This window comes from Octodon degus, unplaced genomic scaffold, assembly GCF_000260255.1.
Source record: "Octodon degus isolate 3935 unplaced genomic scaffold, OctDeg1.0 scaffold00007, whole genome shotgun sequence".
Lineage (NCBI taxonomy): Eukaryota > Metazoa > Chordata > Mammalia > Rodentia > Octodontidae > Octodon > Octodon degus.
The window spans coordinates 18,671,058-18,686,485 of record NW_004524583.1 but is presented as its reverse complement, the minus strand read 5'-3'; the positions used below and the strand labels follow the sequence as shown (position 1 = coordinate 18,686,485).

General features: G+C 45.2%; 1 protein-coding gene and 1 non-coding gene across 2 annotated transcripts in view; one reads left to right on the top strand and one right to left on the bottom strand.

Annotated features, from left to right (window-relative positions):
• The window catches only part of Syne2 (spectrin repeat containing nuclear envelope protein 2), a 225,010-nt gene that overhangs the window by 18,659 nt on the left and 190,923 nt on the right, over nucleotides 1–15,428 (top strand). Inside the window, exons 5-13 of the mRNA XM_023702960.1 lie at nucleotides 1,598–1,732; nucleotides 4,288–4,446; nucleotides 5,838–6,049; nucleotides 6,192–6,282; nucleotides 7,069–7,187; nucleotides 7,403–7,529; nucleotides 9,159–9,316; nucleotides 11,196–11,343; nucleotides 11,961–12,571. Coding sequence (XP_023558728.1) covers nucleotides 1,598–1,732; nucleotides 4,288–4,446; nucleotides 5,838–6,049; nucleotides 6,192–6,282; nucleotides 7,069–7,187; nucleotides 7,403–7,529; nucleotides 9,159–9,316; nucleotides 11,196–11,343; nucleotides 11,961–12,571 — 1,760 coding nt within the window. The remainder of the gene's footprint in view (nucleotides 1–1,597; nucleotides 1,733–4,287; nucleotides 4,447–5,837; nucleotides 6,050–6,191; nucleotides 6,283–7,068; nucleotides 7,188–7,402; nucleotides 7,530–9,158; nucleotides 9,317–11,195; nucleotides 11,344–11,960; nucleotides 12,572–15,428) is intronic.
• Nucleotides 5,222–5,328, bottom strand: LOC111813383. The gene has a single exon (XR_002818663.1). It is a non-coding gene; the product is annotated as a U6 spliceosomal RNA (small nuclear RNA).

Sequence of the window (15,428 nt, the reverse complement as noted above, 5' to 3'; positions counted from 1 at the left end):
GAGATTTGGCACCCGGTGCCCGTGTCCTGCCACTCCTGCTCTGGGAGGAGAAGGTGCTCTCCTAGGAGCCTGCTTCGTTCTCACCTGGCCTCCATCTCGGTCTCTCCTGGGCCTGAGCGCTAGGTCTGCTTCCTGGATTATGAACCTCACTGGCGCCTTTTAAAGCCATTTTGACACTGCATTCCCTGCAATCCTGAAAGCCACCAGCCAACTGCTCAGCTTGACGCTCTGCATTTTGCCTGTCGCTGGCTGTCTTTTTTTCCCCCTGCTTTTACTCCACATTACCAAGTTTTTAAAATAATCGTTAGACTGGATTTCAGGAGAGGGAGTGGGGAGTTCATCTGCCAAGCAAAGGGAGATGAAAAATTTAGAGGTTCCGAGGCCCCTCCTGTCCCAGAGAGAAGAGCTAATGGTGTCAGGTTTTGGACCATGTTTCTCTCTCTGACCATCTGTCTGCCTTTCGGGATCTGAGGTCAGAGACTCTTCCTCTTTGCCACAGGGAGGCTCGTTGGAGTCTCTTCTCCCTATTGCGGTTGGGGTCTTTCCCCAGGTCGCAAATCTACCATTAGCAAAGAAGCCTTGCAGAGGGGCGCTGGGGCACTGTGCATCTCCACAGTGGCCTGACATACAGAGTGAGCGCACGAATGAGTTCCCACCTTGCTTGATTGCCTTCTACTCCAGGATGTCCTCCACCTTCTCTCTCCCGTCCGTTTCCTGTTCTTTCCACTAGTCTCAAACTATTTTTTGTTCTGGTTTAGCTAGATTTTTGCTCTCATAGTATGCCAGGTAAAGAGCAGACTATGCTCCCAGCAAGGCTGCGCCCTGCGACACCTTTCGTGGGGTGGGACTGCCCATGTGGTTGGCCTTGGGTAAAACTTTGAATTGATAACAAGGTAATGCGGGCTCCTTGCAGCATAACAGTGATTATGCATGGTATTAAATATTTTACCACATAAATCCCCCCATAAACTTTCTTATTCCAGTGCTAATCTCTCTCTCTCTCTCTCTCTCAGTCTCTCTCTTTTTCTTTTCCATTTTGAGATAGGGTCTCACTATGCAGTTCAGGTTGGCCTTGAGCTCACTTTGTAGCCCAAGCTGGTCTTGAACTCACAACGATCCTGCCTCAGCCTCCTGAGTGCTGGGATTAAAGGCATGTACCACTACACCCAACTCTCATGCTAATCTCTAATATACACAGTTATACTTTTCCTATTATTTCTTGTGAAGTGTGCTTGTCTGCTTGATGCATAAAAATGTGTCAAGAGGTTTTTAGACAATTGCCAGTTTCTCTTACTTTGTACCTTAAGCCTCTTAATTATCAGAAAGCAGCAGAAATTATTGTGAATATCATAAAGATATCAAGTAGATAATTATATTTAAATAAGAAAGAGTTTGTAATTCATTTCAAAAGAATTAAAATGATGCAAAAGGACTGTCAGCTTCAATTTACAAAGAGGTGTCGCCTGTGTTCCTTGCAGTGGCCCTCAGGTCCCTTCTGGTTTTACCTTCTGTCACAGAACTACTAAGGCGGTTTTGAGGATTTGACAGAATAATGGAGTTTCCATGTTCTTGTTGCTTTTTTTTTTCCCCCCTCTAGGAAGCACTAAGGATTTCTAACGCAAATAGTCTGGGCAAGTATTTGAAAGCTGTTGAAGAACTGGAGCTCAGTGTCCCTGAAGAGGCAAAGCTGTCCCTGGAGGAGGAGAGTGGGGCTGCCCGTGCCAAGTGGGAGGTAGGACGTGCGTGGGCCTCTGGCTCTGATCCCGATGTGTTTGGCAGTGGAGTGGATCCTGGGGTTCCCCATGTGCTCTGTGTTACACCTGGGGTGATGCCAGGAGATCTGCGCTCAGGTCTTTGGGGGTTGGCTGGCGTGTGCGTGCAGTCAGTGACAGCACAGTTACGATTGGACAGTGATAGGAGGGCAGAGGGAGACCTGAGCGGTTCTTCTCCACCGCTGTGGGCACTGGGCCCCAGAGCCCTGGCTTCTGGCATGTGTCTTTTCTTCCTGGGCTCCACAAAAGTGCCCACTCCAGGCACAGGAGCTGCTTTCCTGGTGCTTATCCCTTGGTGCCTGTCTGTCTGTGCTTGACTGCTCTGAGCTTTCATCCCTGGTGTAGTAATTCCTTGCATTTGGCCAGGCCTGGTGGCATACACCTATGAGCCTGGCACATGGGAGGCTGAGGCAAGAGGATCCCTGAGAACTCAAGGCTAGCCTGGGCTATGTAACAAGACCCTATCTCTGATAAATAAATAAATAATAATAATAATTCCTGGCATATAGCATTCTCAGAGTGAAGTATTTAGAGTGTTTTCTGTTGTCCTGGCTGGATGCCGACTGAGAACACACATCGACACATGACACATACAGAATTATGTAGTGAAACAGGTGTGGCCTTTCATGGCAGACAAACCTGAATTCGGAAGTGAGGACCCTGGAGGACTGACTTTTAGGGACTTCATTGATCAAATGGGAATAACACCCCACTTGGCAGGACTGTCACGAAGATTTATATAAAGCATATGTGACAGAGATTGTTTTCAATAAGTAGTAACTAATATAACGAATGTGTATATGCGTGTATATACATGTACATGTGCGGGTTGCTCACCTGTGGGTAGCCAGCTGCAAATCAGGAGTATTTGAGAAAAAACCTCATCTATATGGAACATGGGGTTTTTTTCCTCATGATTCCATGATAATGCAGTATAACAACTACTTACAAAGTGTTTACATTGTTTTTTGTTGTTGTTTTTGGTGGAACCGGGGATTGAACTCAGGCCCTTGCGCTTGCCAGGGAAGCGCTTATTCCACTGAGCCATCTCCCTGGCCTGTACATTTCTTGTTATATAGGTCTTTAAAAAAAAAAAAAAAGTATTTATTTATTTATTTTAGGCGGAACTGGGGATTGAAGCGCTTATTCCAGTGAACCATCTCCCAGGCCCCAAAGTGTTTACATTGTGTTAGGTATTATAAGCGTTCCAGAGAAGACAATGTACAGGAGGGTGTTCTCAGGTCATGTAGCAAATGCCATTTTGTGCGAGGACTTTATAGGTATGGGGGGAAGTGGCTTTCTGGAATTAATTTCCCAGTATGACTGCACATGTGTAGTTGTAATTAAATTGAATACTGTTACAGGCTTTCCTAAAAAAAAAAAAAAAAAGTCTTAAAGGTCTAAATTTTATTAAATTCAAGTTTGATTTCTTTTTTTTTCTTTTTTAAATTTTACTTTTTACAATAGTTTTCGATTTGAAGAATTATTGGGAAGGTGATTCAGAGGGTTCCAGTCCACCCCAGGCTTGGGTCCTACCAGCATTAACACCTTAGATAAGTGTGGTACTTTTGCCCATATGGATTTTGTTATTCTCTTGGCAGTACTGGGGTTGAGCCAGGGCCAGTGTATGCTAGGTCAGTGCTCTACCCCCAAGTTACATTGACAGCTTTTTTTATGTTTTTTTAGACTGGCTTTTGGCAAGTTGTTGAGGCTGGCCTTGAACTTGCGGTCTTCCTTTTACAGCCTCCCAGATAGGGATTCTGGGCCTGCACCCTTGTGCCCTGCAGTGATAGATCAGTAGTAGCAGAAGTCTGTACTTGGTTCGGTTCCTGAAGCTATCCCTCCCTCTGTTCTAGGATCTCATCCAGGAACACATTATGCTTATTTTTATGTCTCCTTAGCCTCCGATGTGTGTTTTCTCCAAGTGTGTAGCTTATCTGTCATATTCTTATCTGTCAGCATCCAGCCAGGACAACAGAAAACACTCTAAATACTTCTCTCTGAGAATGCTAAGGTTTTGTTTTTTTTTTAAATTTATCTATTTGGTATAGGGCCCCACTCGGCAGCTCCAACTCGTGGTGATCCTCCTATTTTTAGCCTCCCAGCACTGGGATTACAGGTGTGCACCACTGCACGCAGACTTGGTGGCCAGCTCAGCGTGCCCATGAGTGGAGCCGGGGTGGGGCCAGTGTGGCATGTGGTACCATGGACTGGACCCGAGCCCCTGTGCTTGCCTAGGCAGGTGCTTAGTTCACTGAGCTATCTCGCTGGCCCTTTCAAATTCTTACTGGTGCTTTTCATACCAAAACCAGATTTTTAGTTAGAAACTAAAAGAACAAAGATTAATAGGTCTGGCTGGGACTTTTTAAAACATTCTCTCCAAAGATACATGGGTGAATCAAAATATTGTTAAGTTGTAGTTCTTCCTTTTTGTTACTACAAATATTTGTGTTGTTTTTACAAATGGTTTTCAGTATATTCTGTTGCCATGATTAATGTTTTGCTTTTTTTGTAGTCGCTTCATCATGAAATTTCGTTGTATATTCAACAACTAAAAATAGACATTGAAAAAGGAAAACTTCAAGACACAATTTCAAAACTTGAAAAGCAAATAAATAAAGAAAAGAAACTTATTCGTAGAGGAAAGAGCAAGGGTCTCATCAATGAGCATAAGGTAAAACAACTTCCACTGACATTTTGTGACTGTGTTGTAGTTTGTCTTAAATCTCTGTGTGGGTCCTTAGCCCGGGATTAAGTCAGCTCTGAAAACGGCTTCAGCCTGCTTGTCCCGAGGATTGTTATTGAGGTGGCCCAAGCTATCCCTGTCCTCGTGCTTCTCCAGGAGTGGGCAGACTCAGCAGAGAGGAGCTATTTCCCGATTCCTCCCTAACACATTTCTGTGCTCCCATCCTGGGACTGCGGTCACAGTAGCATTGCCTGTTGCCGAAGTGTCTGCGGATGCCTCTATTGGGGCATGGTGTTCTCAGAAATGCAGCTTTTGTGAAAATGAGTAAATCAGTATAGAAAGCAGCTTGGGGCAGTTGTGATGATGTCTTTTGGCCTCTGTCCTATTTGGTCGCTCTCACATATTTGGTAGGGCTGACTCCTTTTCATTTCTTTTTAAGTGCCTTACTGCTGTGGCTCTCAGTGTCAAGCTTTTTCACACAGTTGGGAAGAAAGAGTCCTTTTTTAGTGTTCTTTATAGATTCTCTGTCTCTCTTTTATCTCGGTGTCTATTCCCACCCCCCTCAACCTCCAGCATTTGTTATTTGAGTTCCTGATGATAGCCATTCTTTCTGGACTGAGATGGAATCTCAGTGTTGTTTTAATTTGCATTTTGCGCATAGCCAGCGATGTTGAGCATTTTTTATGTACTTGTTGGCCATCTGTATTTTTTTTTTTTTAATAAGAGCCTCAGTTTTCCTGCTAGTGAAGATTAGGAAAGAGGTAAAAATAGGGAATGCTTCACGAATTTGCATGTTGTCCTTGCGCAGGGGCCAGGCTAATCTTCTCTGTATCATTCCAATTTTAGTATATGTGCTGCCAAAGCGAGCACATGTGCTTCTTCCATTTGATTTGGTTGACCGTGTTTTGATTGGGTTAGGATTAGCCTTGTCAACATCAGATCTTATGCCATGTGCTCCCTTTGATGCCCAGAACAACTCTGAACTCAAGCAGACCACCAGTTCTTCAGAGCCTGGCCTGGAGGCTTCTGGAACCTCTTTCCTGGCTTCCCCCTCTGGCTTGCGGGACTTGTCCTTGTTCTTCCCGCATCTCACACAGATAGTCCCCTCTTGTGATGTAGGCTTTTCTTGATCTTTCAAGGCGGGGCAGGTCTCTCAGTACTTCTTATGCTATGGGCTAATTGTTTGCATGTCTGTGTTACTGCAGTGTGAATTCCTTTAGGGCCGATTCCTCTATTTTTCCACAGTCCTTATCACACCATGACTACAGCAGTGGACTGTAAAATAAAGTATTGCTAGTCACTCATTTATTAGTTTCTGATTGGGTGTGTGGAAGAATTGGGAACTGACCTGCATCCTTTTTTCTGCTGTCTGCCCTTAGGCTTGCTTTGCTAAGGACGGCATCGTGGGCCAGCTTGACCACCACATGGGCGTCCTGAGGGTGCTGTCTGAGGAGCTGGCTTCGCAGGAGAAGCAACAGGAAGTGAAGCAAGCCCTCAGAGATTATGAACAGAAGATAGAGAGACTTCTGAAGAGTGCTTCCGAGATTCTCAGGACACTGCAGGCCCCTGCAGGAATTTCATCGAAAGTCCAGTCAGTACTCACAGAGAATAGGCATGCTTGGGGGAAGTGCTAGAGGCCACCTTTTGCACAATCAGATGGCATTAAGCTTTGTTCTTTCTCTTTTAGTTTCCATTGTTCTCTGTTTTAACATGTAATCTTGATTTCTTCCCAGGGGGACTGTGACCACAACAGAGAATGGTGGAAAGGATTCCCACAGTGAGGAGCCATTTGCAAAATCAGATAATCAGCCAGCAGCTGAAAAGGTGTTAGAAGTAGATAATGTATTATAGAAATACACTCAATGTAAAAGGTAGAGGGTACAGTAATCCACTTCTAATTGTTTAAGCATTGCCTTTAATTATCTGGTTGTTCATATCAGCTAAGAAATCCCATTTAACAAAATACAAGGAAGACTAATTTTCTGAGGAATTAGGATGCACTGAAGCCAAGCCCTTGTGATCATAACTTAATTTTGTTCGAGGATACAGGTGTTTCCAGCAGGGACCGCACCGGGCCATTACGAAGATGGTTCTTTGGGTCCGTTGCTGTTGAGAGTGGGAGAGGCAGAACTTGTCTGCACAAGAGCCTCTGCATTTTGAGATGAACGGTTCACTGGTCATTTGTCTGCTCACCATCACGTATTCTACTTCCTTTGAGAAGTGACTTTTCTAAATCCTTGAAGTTAGGTTGGCATGTAGTGCGTGTCGTGGCCCAGAGCACCAGACGGCACAGGCAGGAGAGGAATGAGGTACGTTTGTTTTTGGAGGTCTGTTCCTGCTCCTGTGGTGTCTGTCTCTGTCTGACTGTGGCTAGCGGGTCTCACGCAGCAGCAGCAGCATTCAGCATCAGGCAGCGTTCTGTTATCCATTAGAAGGTGAGACCCACTTTAATAAATGTCCTGTGGGAAGGCTTGTTTCTGAGCTGAGAAATTGCAAAGAAAATCATACCATCTCTTGGTTAGAAAGAATCAACACTATAAGTATAAAACATCCAGCTGTTCCAGGCAAGTGTGGTTACGGTTATGTTTACTGTCTTTCATATTTGCTTAGGCAATGGAAGCCATTAAGAATTACAGCCAGGCCTCAGAGTTAAAGCCACAGCGAGAAGAAAGCATTATGGGAAAGGATGGAAAGGATGAGAACACACCTATAAATAAGTTACAAGAGAGGTACTTAAACAGCTGGAAAATCCAACAGAAAGCCTTCATCTTTGGGAACATATTGTGCTTTGTAAAAAGTTTTATCCTGTAGTTGTAATTTTAGTGCATGATCCAGTAACTTAAATTGAAGTTTCCTGGGATTTCATCATGTACAATTGGTAATAATTTGAGGGTATTTTTGACTTGTTTGTAAAATTCACATTTGCATTTAATTTTTTCCTCAGCTATGATGCACACAAAAAGATTCTTGAACTACATCTGCAGAACAACCAATTCAGGATCACTTGTGATTTCTCTAATGAGAAGGAGTGGAGGAGTGCGTGTCTGCAGGAGAAGCTGAAAGACCTGCAGGTAGCTACTAGAAAGAGTGTTTCTCTTTTACTAAAAAAGAATGTTACTGGCAGTGCTTGCCTGTAATCCCAGCACTCAGGAGGCTGAGGCAGAGGGATTACTGCCAGTTTAAGAAGAGTGTGAGCTACAAAGTGAGCTCAAGGCCAGCCTGAACTGCACAGCGAGACCCTGTTTCAAAACAAACCAAAAAACAGGGAGGAAAACGCCACCACAGTTATGGACATGACTGTTTCTGTTGAGGTGACATACACGGAATCTTAAGATTTAAGGCGCATATCTCAAGAATTTTCTTTATTGGATTGCATTTCTAATACCACCCTGTTCCAGAAAGTGACTTGTTTGCAAATACCAAGCCTAGGAAATACTATAGTGATGGATTCTAATTTATTCCTGATGCTTTAATCAGCTGCTCCAGATACTGGGGCTTACAGAGTTTTTGATTGTGCTCGGGACTTCAGATGAACTGATCAAAACCAGCGCAGAGTTTGCTGACACTTTCCATCTGCTCCCGTGCTGCTCCAAACTATAACTAATGGCTTTGAGTATTTGTCTCAGTCATTTATCATCTCGACCAGATTCGCACGTTGTCTAGAAGTGCTGTGATGTGTGTCAGCTGCGGACTGCCTGATACAAGGCTGTGTGGGCAGGCAGCAGAGGGAATGATGAGCGCGCTTCCCAGAAAGACCTCAGGGAGAGCGTTGTGTTCAGCTCTGCCGGTACAGAAACAGCATCTTGGTAGTGGTGGGCACACACATCGTAAGCTGTGCAAATAAGTATTTGATCATTTTGAAGATTTCCAGTGCATTGGGGTGCGTGGGGCTTGTCACATGAGCTCTCACGTGCATTAGTGCCCTTCGGGGGGAGGGGGGCATTCACTGGGTGACCAGGGCCAGCGTGGGTCTTGCAGTGTGTGCCCACATTTCCCAGTTTCCTTCACTTTCTTATGCCAGCTTTTGGTCACACTCTTCTCTGTTCTTCCCCTGAATAAGCCAGCTGTATGTGTGCAAAAATCACTGATGTTCGAGTGATGGATTTAGCCTGTTTTGGTCACCGCTAAGAAACTATCTGGAGACCTTTCCCCAGTGACTATTAAGTTGATTAGGAAAACTATATTAGATTTTGGAGAGGGTGAAGAACAAATAGTGCCTTAAAATAAGACGCTAGAATAGTACAGAATTAGAGGTGTTTTGTTGTAAGCCATAAATTAATGTTATTCACTTCTTACGAGTATAAGAAACAGTTTTGTTTCATTATAATTATCTTTTAGTTCAGAAGGTAGTGGATTCGCTAGCTAGAAGAAATAGAGTATCTGTTGCTAGTGGCTATGCGTCTTTCTGAATTGTGTTCTGCAATAACTAAGGCCAAGGGAGTTTGGATAACTGTTAAAGTTGTATTGTCCCCTCCTTTCCTGCCCTGAGTGAGTCTTTTGAGAGCATACTTGGTATCATTCTTCCCTATAGTTCATTTGTAGATGGCTGGAAAATATTTTAAGACACATTTTCATGTGAAACATTCTCTCGCTTCCCACAGTAGCGAATATCTATTTTTTCTGTGTCTCCTTTTGTAAGAATAAAATAATTGTGCTTATTAACTTACTGGTTGATATCTTAATTTATGTGTTTCACATAGCTCTTAAAAAATGAAACGGAGGCTTGCTGGAAAGAGTTTGAAACCATCTCATCGAAGTTAGAAAATCTTGTGAGTGACACGGAGAAGCCTGTTATAGTTAAGACAAGAGCTACATTAAAGGGAAAAGAAAGCACCTTTCAGATGCCTCTTAAGACCAGGTATAATTCTGAGCTCTACTTACTACCCATGAATTGAATACCTCAACTCAATTTTTAAAAGTCCTCTTAAAATGATTACTAATACTAAGTATGTTACTTTATTTAGTTATCATGACCACAAGAGAGGCCAACAGTATTCCATTAGCCAGCTGTCTGTTGCTGTGAAAAATACACATGCTAAACCAACTTGACGAGGGTGAAGGTTTATTGTAACTCACAGTTTACAGGGGCTTCCGTCTAGGTTCGCTGGCTCTGTTGTTCCCGGGGGAGGCACCCACTGTATGATATGGTAGGGGTGCATGGTGAAGAGGGTCTCTTTGTGTCTTGGCAGCTAGGAAGGGAAAGGGTCCCAGTCCTCCCTTCAAATGACCTAACTTCCAGTAGGCCCGACTCCTAGGGGTTCCCAACTTTACAAAACACCAACCCAAGCCCCAAGCCTTTCAACTTCCAGAGGTTGTTCCAGATCCCAAAAATAGCATCATGATGCTCATTTTACTGATAAGGAAACATGGCTCAGACAGTGTGTGGAGCACAACCAGTCCGTACCTGTAGCCAGAGCCCGCCAGAGGCAGTGGGACTTCCAAGGTCATGCTCTTTGGCCATCTCTCCTTGACCATGAATATGGCTAAGGCCCAGACGCTGTCAGGCACGGATGATTCCCTCATTCCACAACGGGAGTGCTGTTACCCACCTAAGTAACGAGTGCACAGAATGTGTGTCCCCAGCACGGGCTCCCATTTTACATAGGAAGCCACCAAGGCTCAAAACCCAGAGCCCCATCATGTGGAGTGATATTTATAAATGGAATTATATTATAAATTATTCCATAATTGTAATAAAATAATTATACAGTTTCTTGGTGAGCGTGTGAAAATTAAAGTACATTCTGTATTAAAATTTCGAAAGAGAGGGAGGTGCTTAACAATAAAAACGGTCTAACAACAGTTTTCCATTCTTTGTAATCCTAGATATTAGGACACATTTTGGAGTGAAAGAGAAATCATCCATAAGGCTATCAAAACAGTAACAGTTGTCTTCAAAGTAGTTGTTTAGGTTGCCAGATCTGGGCATGGAAAATTGGTCAAAGAATTAAGCACTAACCATCCCTTTCAATAAACCAGTAGAAATTAGTAAAGCAAAACAAAGCAAAAACCCCAACAGTAACAGTAAGGTGGAGCTGGCTAGCACCAATGGGATGCAAACTTAACCAAGTCTCTTACTAAATAAATGCCGGTGAATGAATGAATCAATGGATAAATTAATGGGGTCAACCAGATAGCTCAGCAGACTAAAGCATCTGCTTAGGCAGACACAGGGACTGGAGTTCAGTCCCCAGTGTGCTGTGCTAGCCCCACCCCTGGGGCATGCTAAGGCGGCAACTGAGACTGGGCATGGTGGCATGTGCCTGTAATCCCAGGTCTTGGGAGGCTGAAAACAGGAGGATCAGTGCAAGTCCAATCTAGTAGTGAGACCCTGAACACCCTGTAGACCCTTCCGTAAAATTAAAAAAGACTACGATTGAGACTGGGCGTGGCGGCATGCACCTTTAGCCCAGTGCTTGGGAGGCTGAAAACGAGGATCAGAGCAAGTCCAATTTGTATAGAGACCCTCTGTAGGCCCTGTACTAAACTACATTTTAAAAAACCAACTTGCATCCAATGGATAAATTAATGGAAGAAAAAGAAACCTTGGATATGAAAACTCATATTTTGGCATGTTAGATGTATGAGTTTGGGTTTAATGTGACCTGTACGAATCTTTACGTATGTTTTCCTTGGGTGACTATTGCTCACTCATGGTCAAATAATAGTGTTAATATGTTCTTGTGAGATATTTTTCTGCTTTGTTTCCCTTCATGTCTGGCTTATTTTTCACCCAGGTTGGAGTCCTTAGAGCTGGCACTGCAGGTGGTATCACCCGTGGAGGAACAGTCTTTACTCCTGTGTGGTTCGGACCTGGCTCTCGGGGAGGTGACCATCCGGGAATTTCATCTTGTGGATGCTGATGGTGTTTACCAAAACCTGAGGGTAAATATATCCTCCTAGTGTATTGACAGAGGAATCAGGGATACATAGATGGTTATGCATCTTTGATTTATCATAGTGTAAATTTAGAATATAACCATGATAGAAAAATCTTCAATAATTTATTAACTGGCTATTCATTTCTCAAGGTTCCAATTCCTTGTATCCTTGGAGGTAGCTACTATGGAGTAAACAACAGGATATCTTCTAAAATGAAGCCACCTTTCCAAATGCCTTCCTCAGTTTGACTGAATTTCTAAATATCATATGAGACTCACTGGCTTAAATAGCATATTTTACATTTATTTATTCAACATTGATTCTGTCTTTTCAGTGGTCTAGCTGGCCTCACAGCTGCTCATTTCTGTGTGCTTTGAAGTAAGAGATTTATGTGCTTGTTTTCTTTTGGCAACTAAAGCATCGGGATGTAAGATAATGACACAATGGGGCTGTCTGATCATTGCAATTAAAATGTTTCCCATGTTCAAGTGTCAGCTTTGGTTAATCTCAGAAGCATTTTTCTGTCGAATCTAGTCTTCTGCTTGAGATTAATTTCTGACATGTGGTTTTCTTTTTTTCTGCCTTAGTCTTTTAAATTCTTTTTTTTTTTTCTTTTGCAGAGTATGCAAGATTCCATTGCAAGACAGATCGCTATGTGTAGGGACTTAGAAGAGCCAGGCAACTCTGTCTTGAGGGGATTGCACCCCAGTGACGCAGGGGCCGTGCAGCACATTCTGCTGGCATGCAGAGCTCAGCTGGAGGAGGCGAGCCGCAGGGTGCAGATGGGCGAGGGCGTCCTGGCCGCCCTGCAGGAGCTGCTGTCTGCTCTAGCAGCCCTGAAGCGCCCTGAGGAGCCTGTCATGGAGCTGTCAGGCTCGGCTGTACCAGGGACACCAGGAAATACTTTAACAGAAAGAGATACAGAGAGAGAAATTCAGCTGATGAAAGCCCAGGCCGGACAGCTGGATGAGCACTTGCGGATGCTTGGTATAACCTTTAAGGATGCTGAGCGAGGTGGAGAGTCCACTTGTGAGAAACTTGTAGATGCCGCATCCGCAGAGGTACTGGACACACGGGGCCCTGGCATGCAGCGGGAACTTGCTGAGGACAACAAACTGTTAGAGGCCTGTAGCTCCAAAAATAATGAGCTCTTCAAAAATATTCAAGACGTGCAGAAGCAGATGAGTGAAATTGGTCTTAAGGATCCCACTGCTCCAGCTGTAAAACATCGGTAAGGGTACTGATGCTCTCCTCCATTTCCACCCAGGGCAACACTTACGTTTCCACCCCATTCTTCTCAGGAGACTTCTCCAGCAAATGTTCTTTATTGATACAGTGCCTTTCTAGAATATTCTAAAATAACATGTGGCTTCTCATGGTGATGTAAGAAGGTCAGTTATGTAAAGGATACGAATTGCCTCAGAGCCCTTTGTACTTTGTGTGTGTCCTACAGAGTCCTTTAAGGGCAGAAGAGGGCAGACCCCACACAGGTGGTAAGAAGGGGGGCAGGGGCAGAGGATGATGTGCCACATCTTGTCCCTGCACCTCCCAAGTGACTTGATTGCCCCCAAGGATGAGGTGGTACCAAGTGGGAGGACATGACTGAATTCAAGAGGCCAGTCAGGGGCTGCTGTGGGGCCGAGCCAAATCAGCCTGGACTGAGCCCAGCAGCCCCCAGCCCATGCTGTGGGTCCTGAAAGCAGGAATGTTAGCAAGAATCATCTCTGCAACTTTCTTTCCCCTTTTCTCTGCGTCTCTCCCACTCCGCATCCCTGGCTGCTCAGACTCCATGGTTTCTTGAGGGTCTTTGGCCCACCAAATCCTCAGTGTAGCCAAGCACACCCTTCTCCAGTTTCCCCTGCCCTCAGGCACCAGGAGACTGGTGAACCTACAGTGCCCCAATTCGTAGTGAGGGACCAAACTAATTATTCATGCAGTTATTCCTTTAATGAATTTCAATTATAGATATCTAAATAATAGGTAACATCTGAATGAGAAAATCATGTGTTTATAAATTATAAATTACTCTCTTATTGTAACTGTTAATCAGACAAATACTCTCTGCCCAGCACTGCTGTAGGTACTGGTGATAGAGCAGTTAGCAGTTAGCAGGAAAATTCTTGCCCCTTGTGGAGCAGCGTCTCCTAGGAAGAAGGTAGTAAGTCAGTCTGGAGGTGATAAAGCGTGTGAGAATTAGAGGGAGGAGGGAGGAGAATGTGCCTCAGCAGGGTCATCAGGAGGATTGCTCAGAGTCAAGGATATGCAGGAGTAGGCCTGTGGCTACCGGAGGCAGGACCTTCTGGGCCAGGGTTGTGCCATGTAGGCCAGGGGTGGGAGGAGAGGGGAAGAAGGGCGAAGGTACAGCAACGAGGGCCACAGCTAGGCATGTGGGTTGGAGATGTGAGTGGGTAAGATGGGGCTTGGCTCTTGGAAGGATTTGTAGGTTATAGGATGACTTGGCTTCTCTTCGAGTGACAAGGTGACAGCAGAGGGCTCTGAGCAGAGAAGTGGTTCAGTTTATGAGTGTATCAGTCAGGGTTTCCTAGAGGAACAGATATAATGCAAGATATACACATGTATAGGAACCTGTAAGACTGGCTTACCATGGTCAGCCAGAGTCAGAGGAGGAAGGGTGTAGAGGGCGTCTGCACACTGGAGGCTGAAGGGTCCAGTCCAAGGTCGGGAGCTCACGCAGTGTCCCTGCAGTATCAGGAGGCTGATGGGCCTGTGACAGAAGGCTGAAGGATCCAAGGTAGAAGATGAAGAGTCTGCGCTGGAAGCCAGGAGATGACGTCCAGGGTGAAGGCAAAGATTAGAGCCTCTCCAGAGACACAAGCAGTCTACCATCTCTCTCTCTCTCTCTCTCTCTCTCTTTCTCTCTCTCTCTCTCTCTCTCTCTCTCTCAAACACACATACACCCCACCTTTCTCCAGCTGTTGTATTGAGAGGAGATAAGGGAGTGTGGACCAGTGATGAATTGGCAAAAAGTGCAAGATTCTGGGTTGAGCCCACAAAGGTTGCCGACACAAATGCTGACATACTGGACGTGGTGTGTCAAAGAAGGTTAGAGTCAAGAATCCTGCGAGGACTTGACGTGAGCAGCTGCGGGAATGGTCCGTGTGAATAGCTAGGAAAGAGCAGTGGTGTCAGATACTGGATAAAAGCGACGTCTTCATTTTTAGAAGTGCTGGGTTGGAAGGACTTCTGTGATGTTCAAGCGGTGGTCCCAGTAGGACTCAGTGATAGGCATCGGGAGAGGAAGCCGGGTGACAGGGACACACTAGGGGGTGCTTGGCATTTTAAATGCTGCTCAGAGCACGAGAGTGAGTGAGATTGTTTGGGCAGACCGGAGAAGTCCATGGTGTGCGTTCCAGGACCCTGAGGGCAGTGTGAGGTGGAGGAGCCAGCTGGAGAAGGACCAGCAGGGTCATGGGAGGGGACTAGGGAGAGGCGGGGCGCCCACTGGGACAAGGAAGAAGTGGTCGGCTCTGAGGAAAGGTGAGAGAATAGAGCGTGGGTTTCCCGCCGTGAGGTTGTGGAAGATGCCCCTATCCCAGCACTACGGGACTGAAACTGGGGCATTGACACTGAACTAAGCCCCGGCCCTTTTTAAAAATTTATTTGAAGACAGTGTCTCCCAAAGTTGCCCAGGCTGGCTTTGAACTTTTTGTGATCCTCCTGCTTGATTTTCCAGAGTGCTGGGATTGCAGGTGTGTGGCAACCAGGCTGGCTTAGTCGGTGGAGAGCTTGACAGCAGGTTTGGTGGAGCCGTGGGTGGTCCACCAGGATTTATGTGTTGCCTAAAACCCTCAGCAGCACCGCAGCACACATCTGTAGCCTTAGTACGCTGGGAGACTAAGAAAGGAGAGTCACAATTTCAGGACCAGTCTGGACAACTTAGTGACTTAGCAAGACCTGTTCAGAAACTTAAGAGAAGGCTGGGAAATGTAGCTTATTGCAGAAGCCCTGGGTTCAGCCCCTGGCATCTTCTTTTTGATATAGAAGAACTCATTGTGTATGGGGTGGAGGTGCAGATTTCCTTTCCCCCTCAACACTTGTCCTTTCCCCAGGGAACCGTGCAGTGTTGT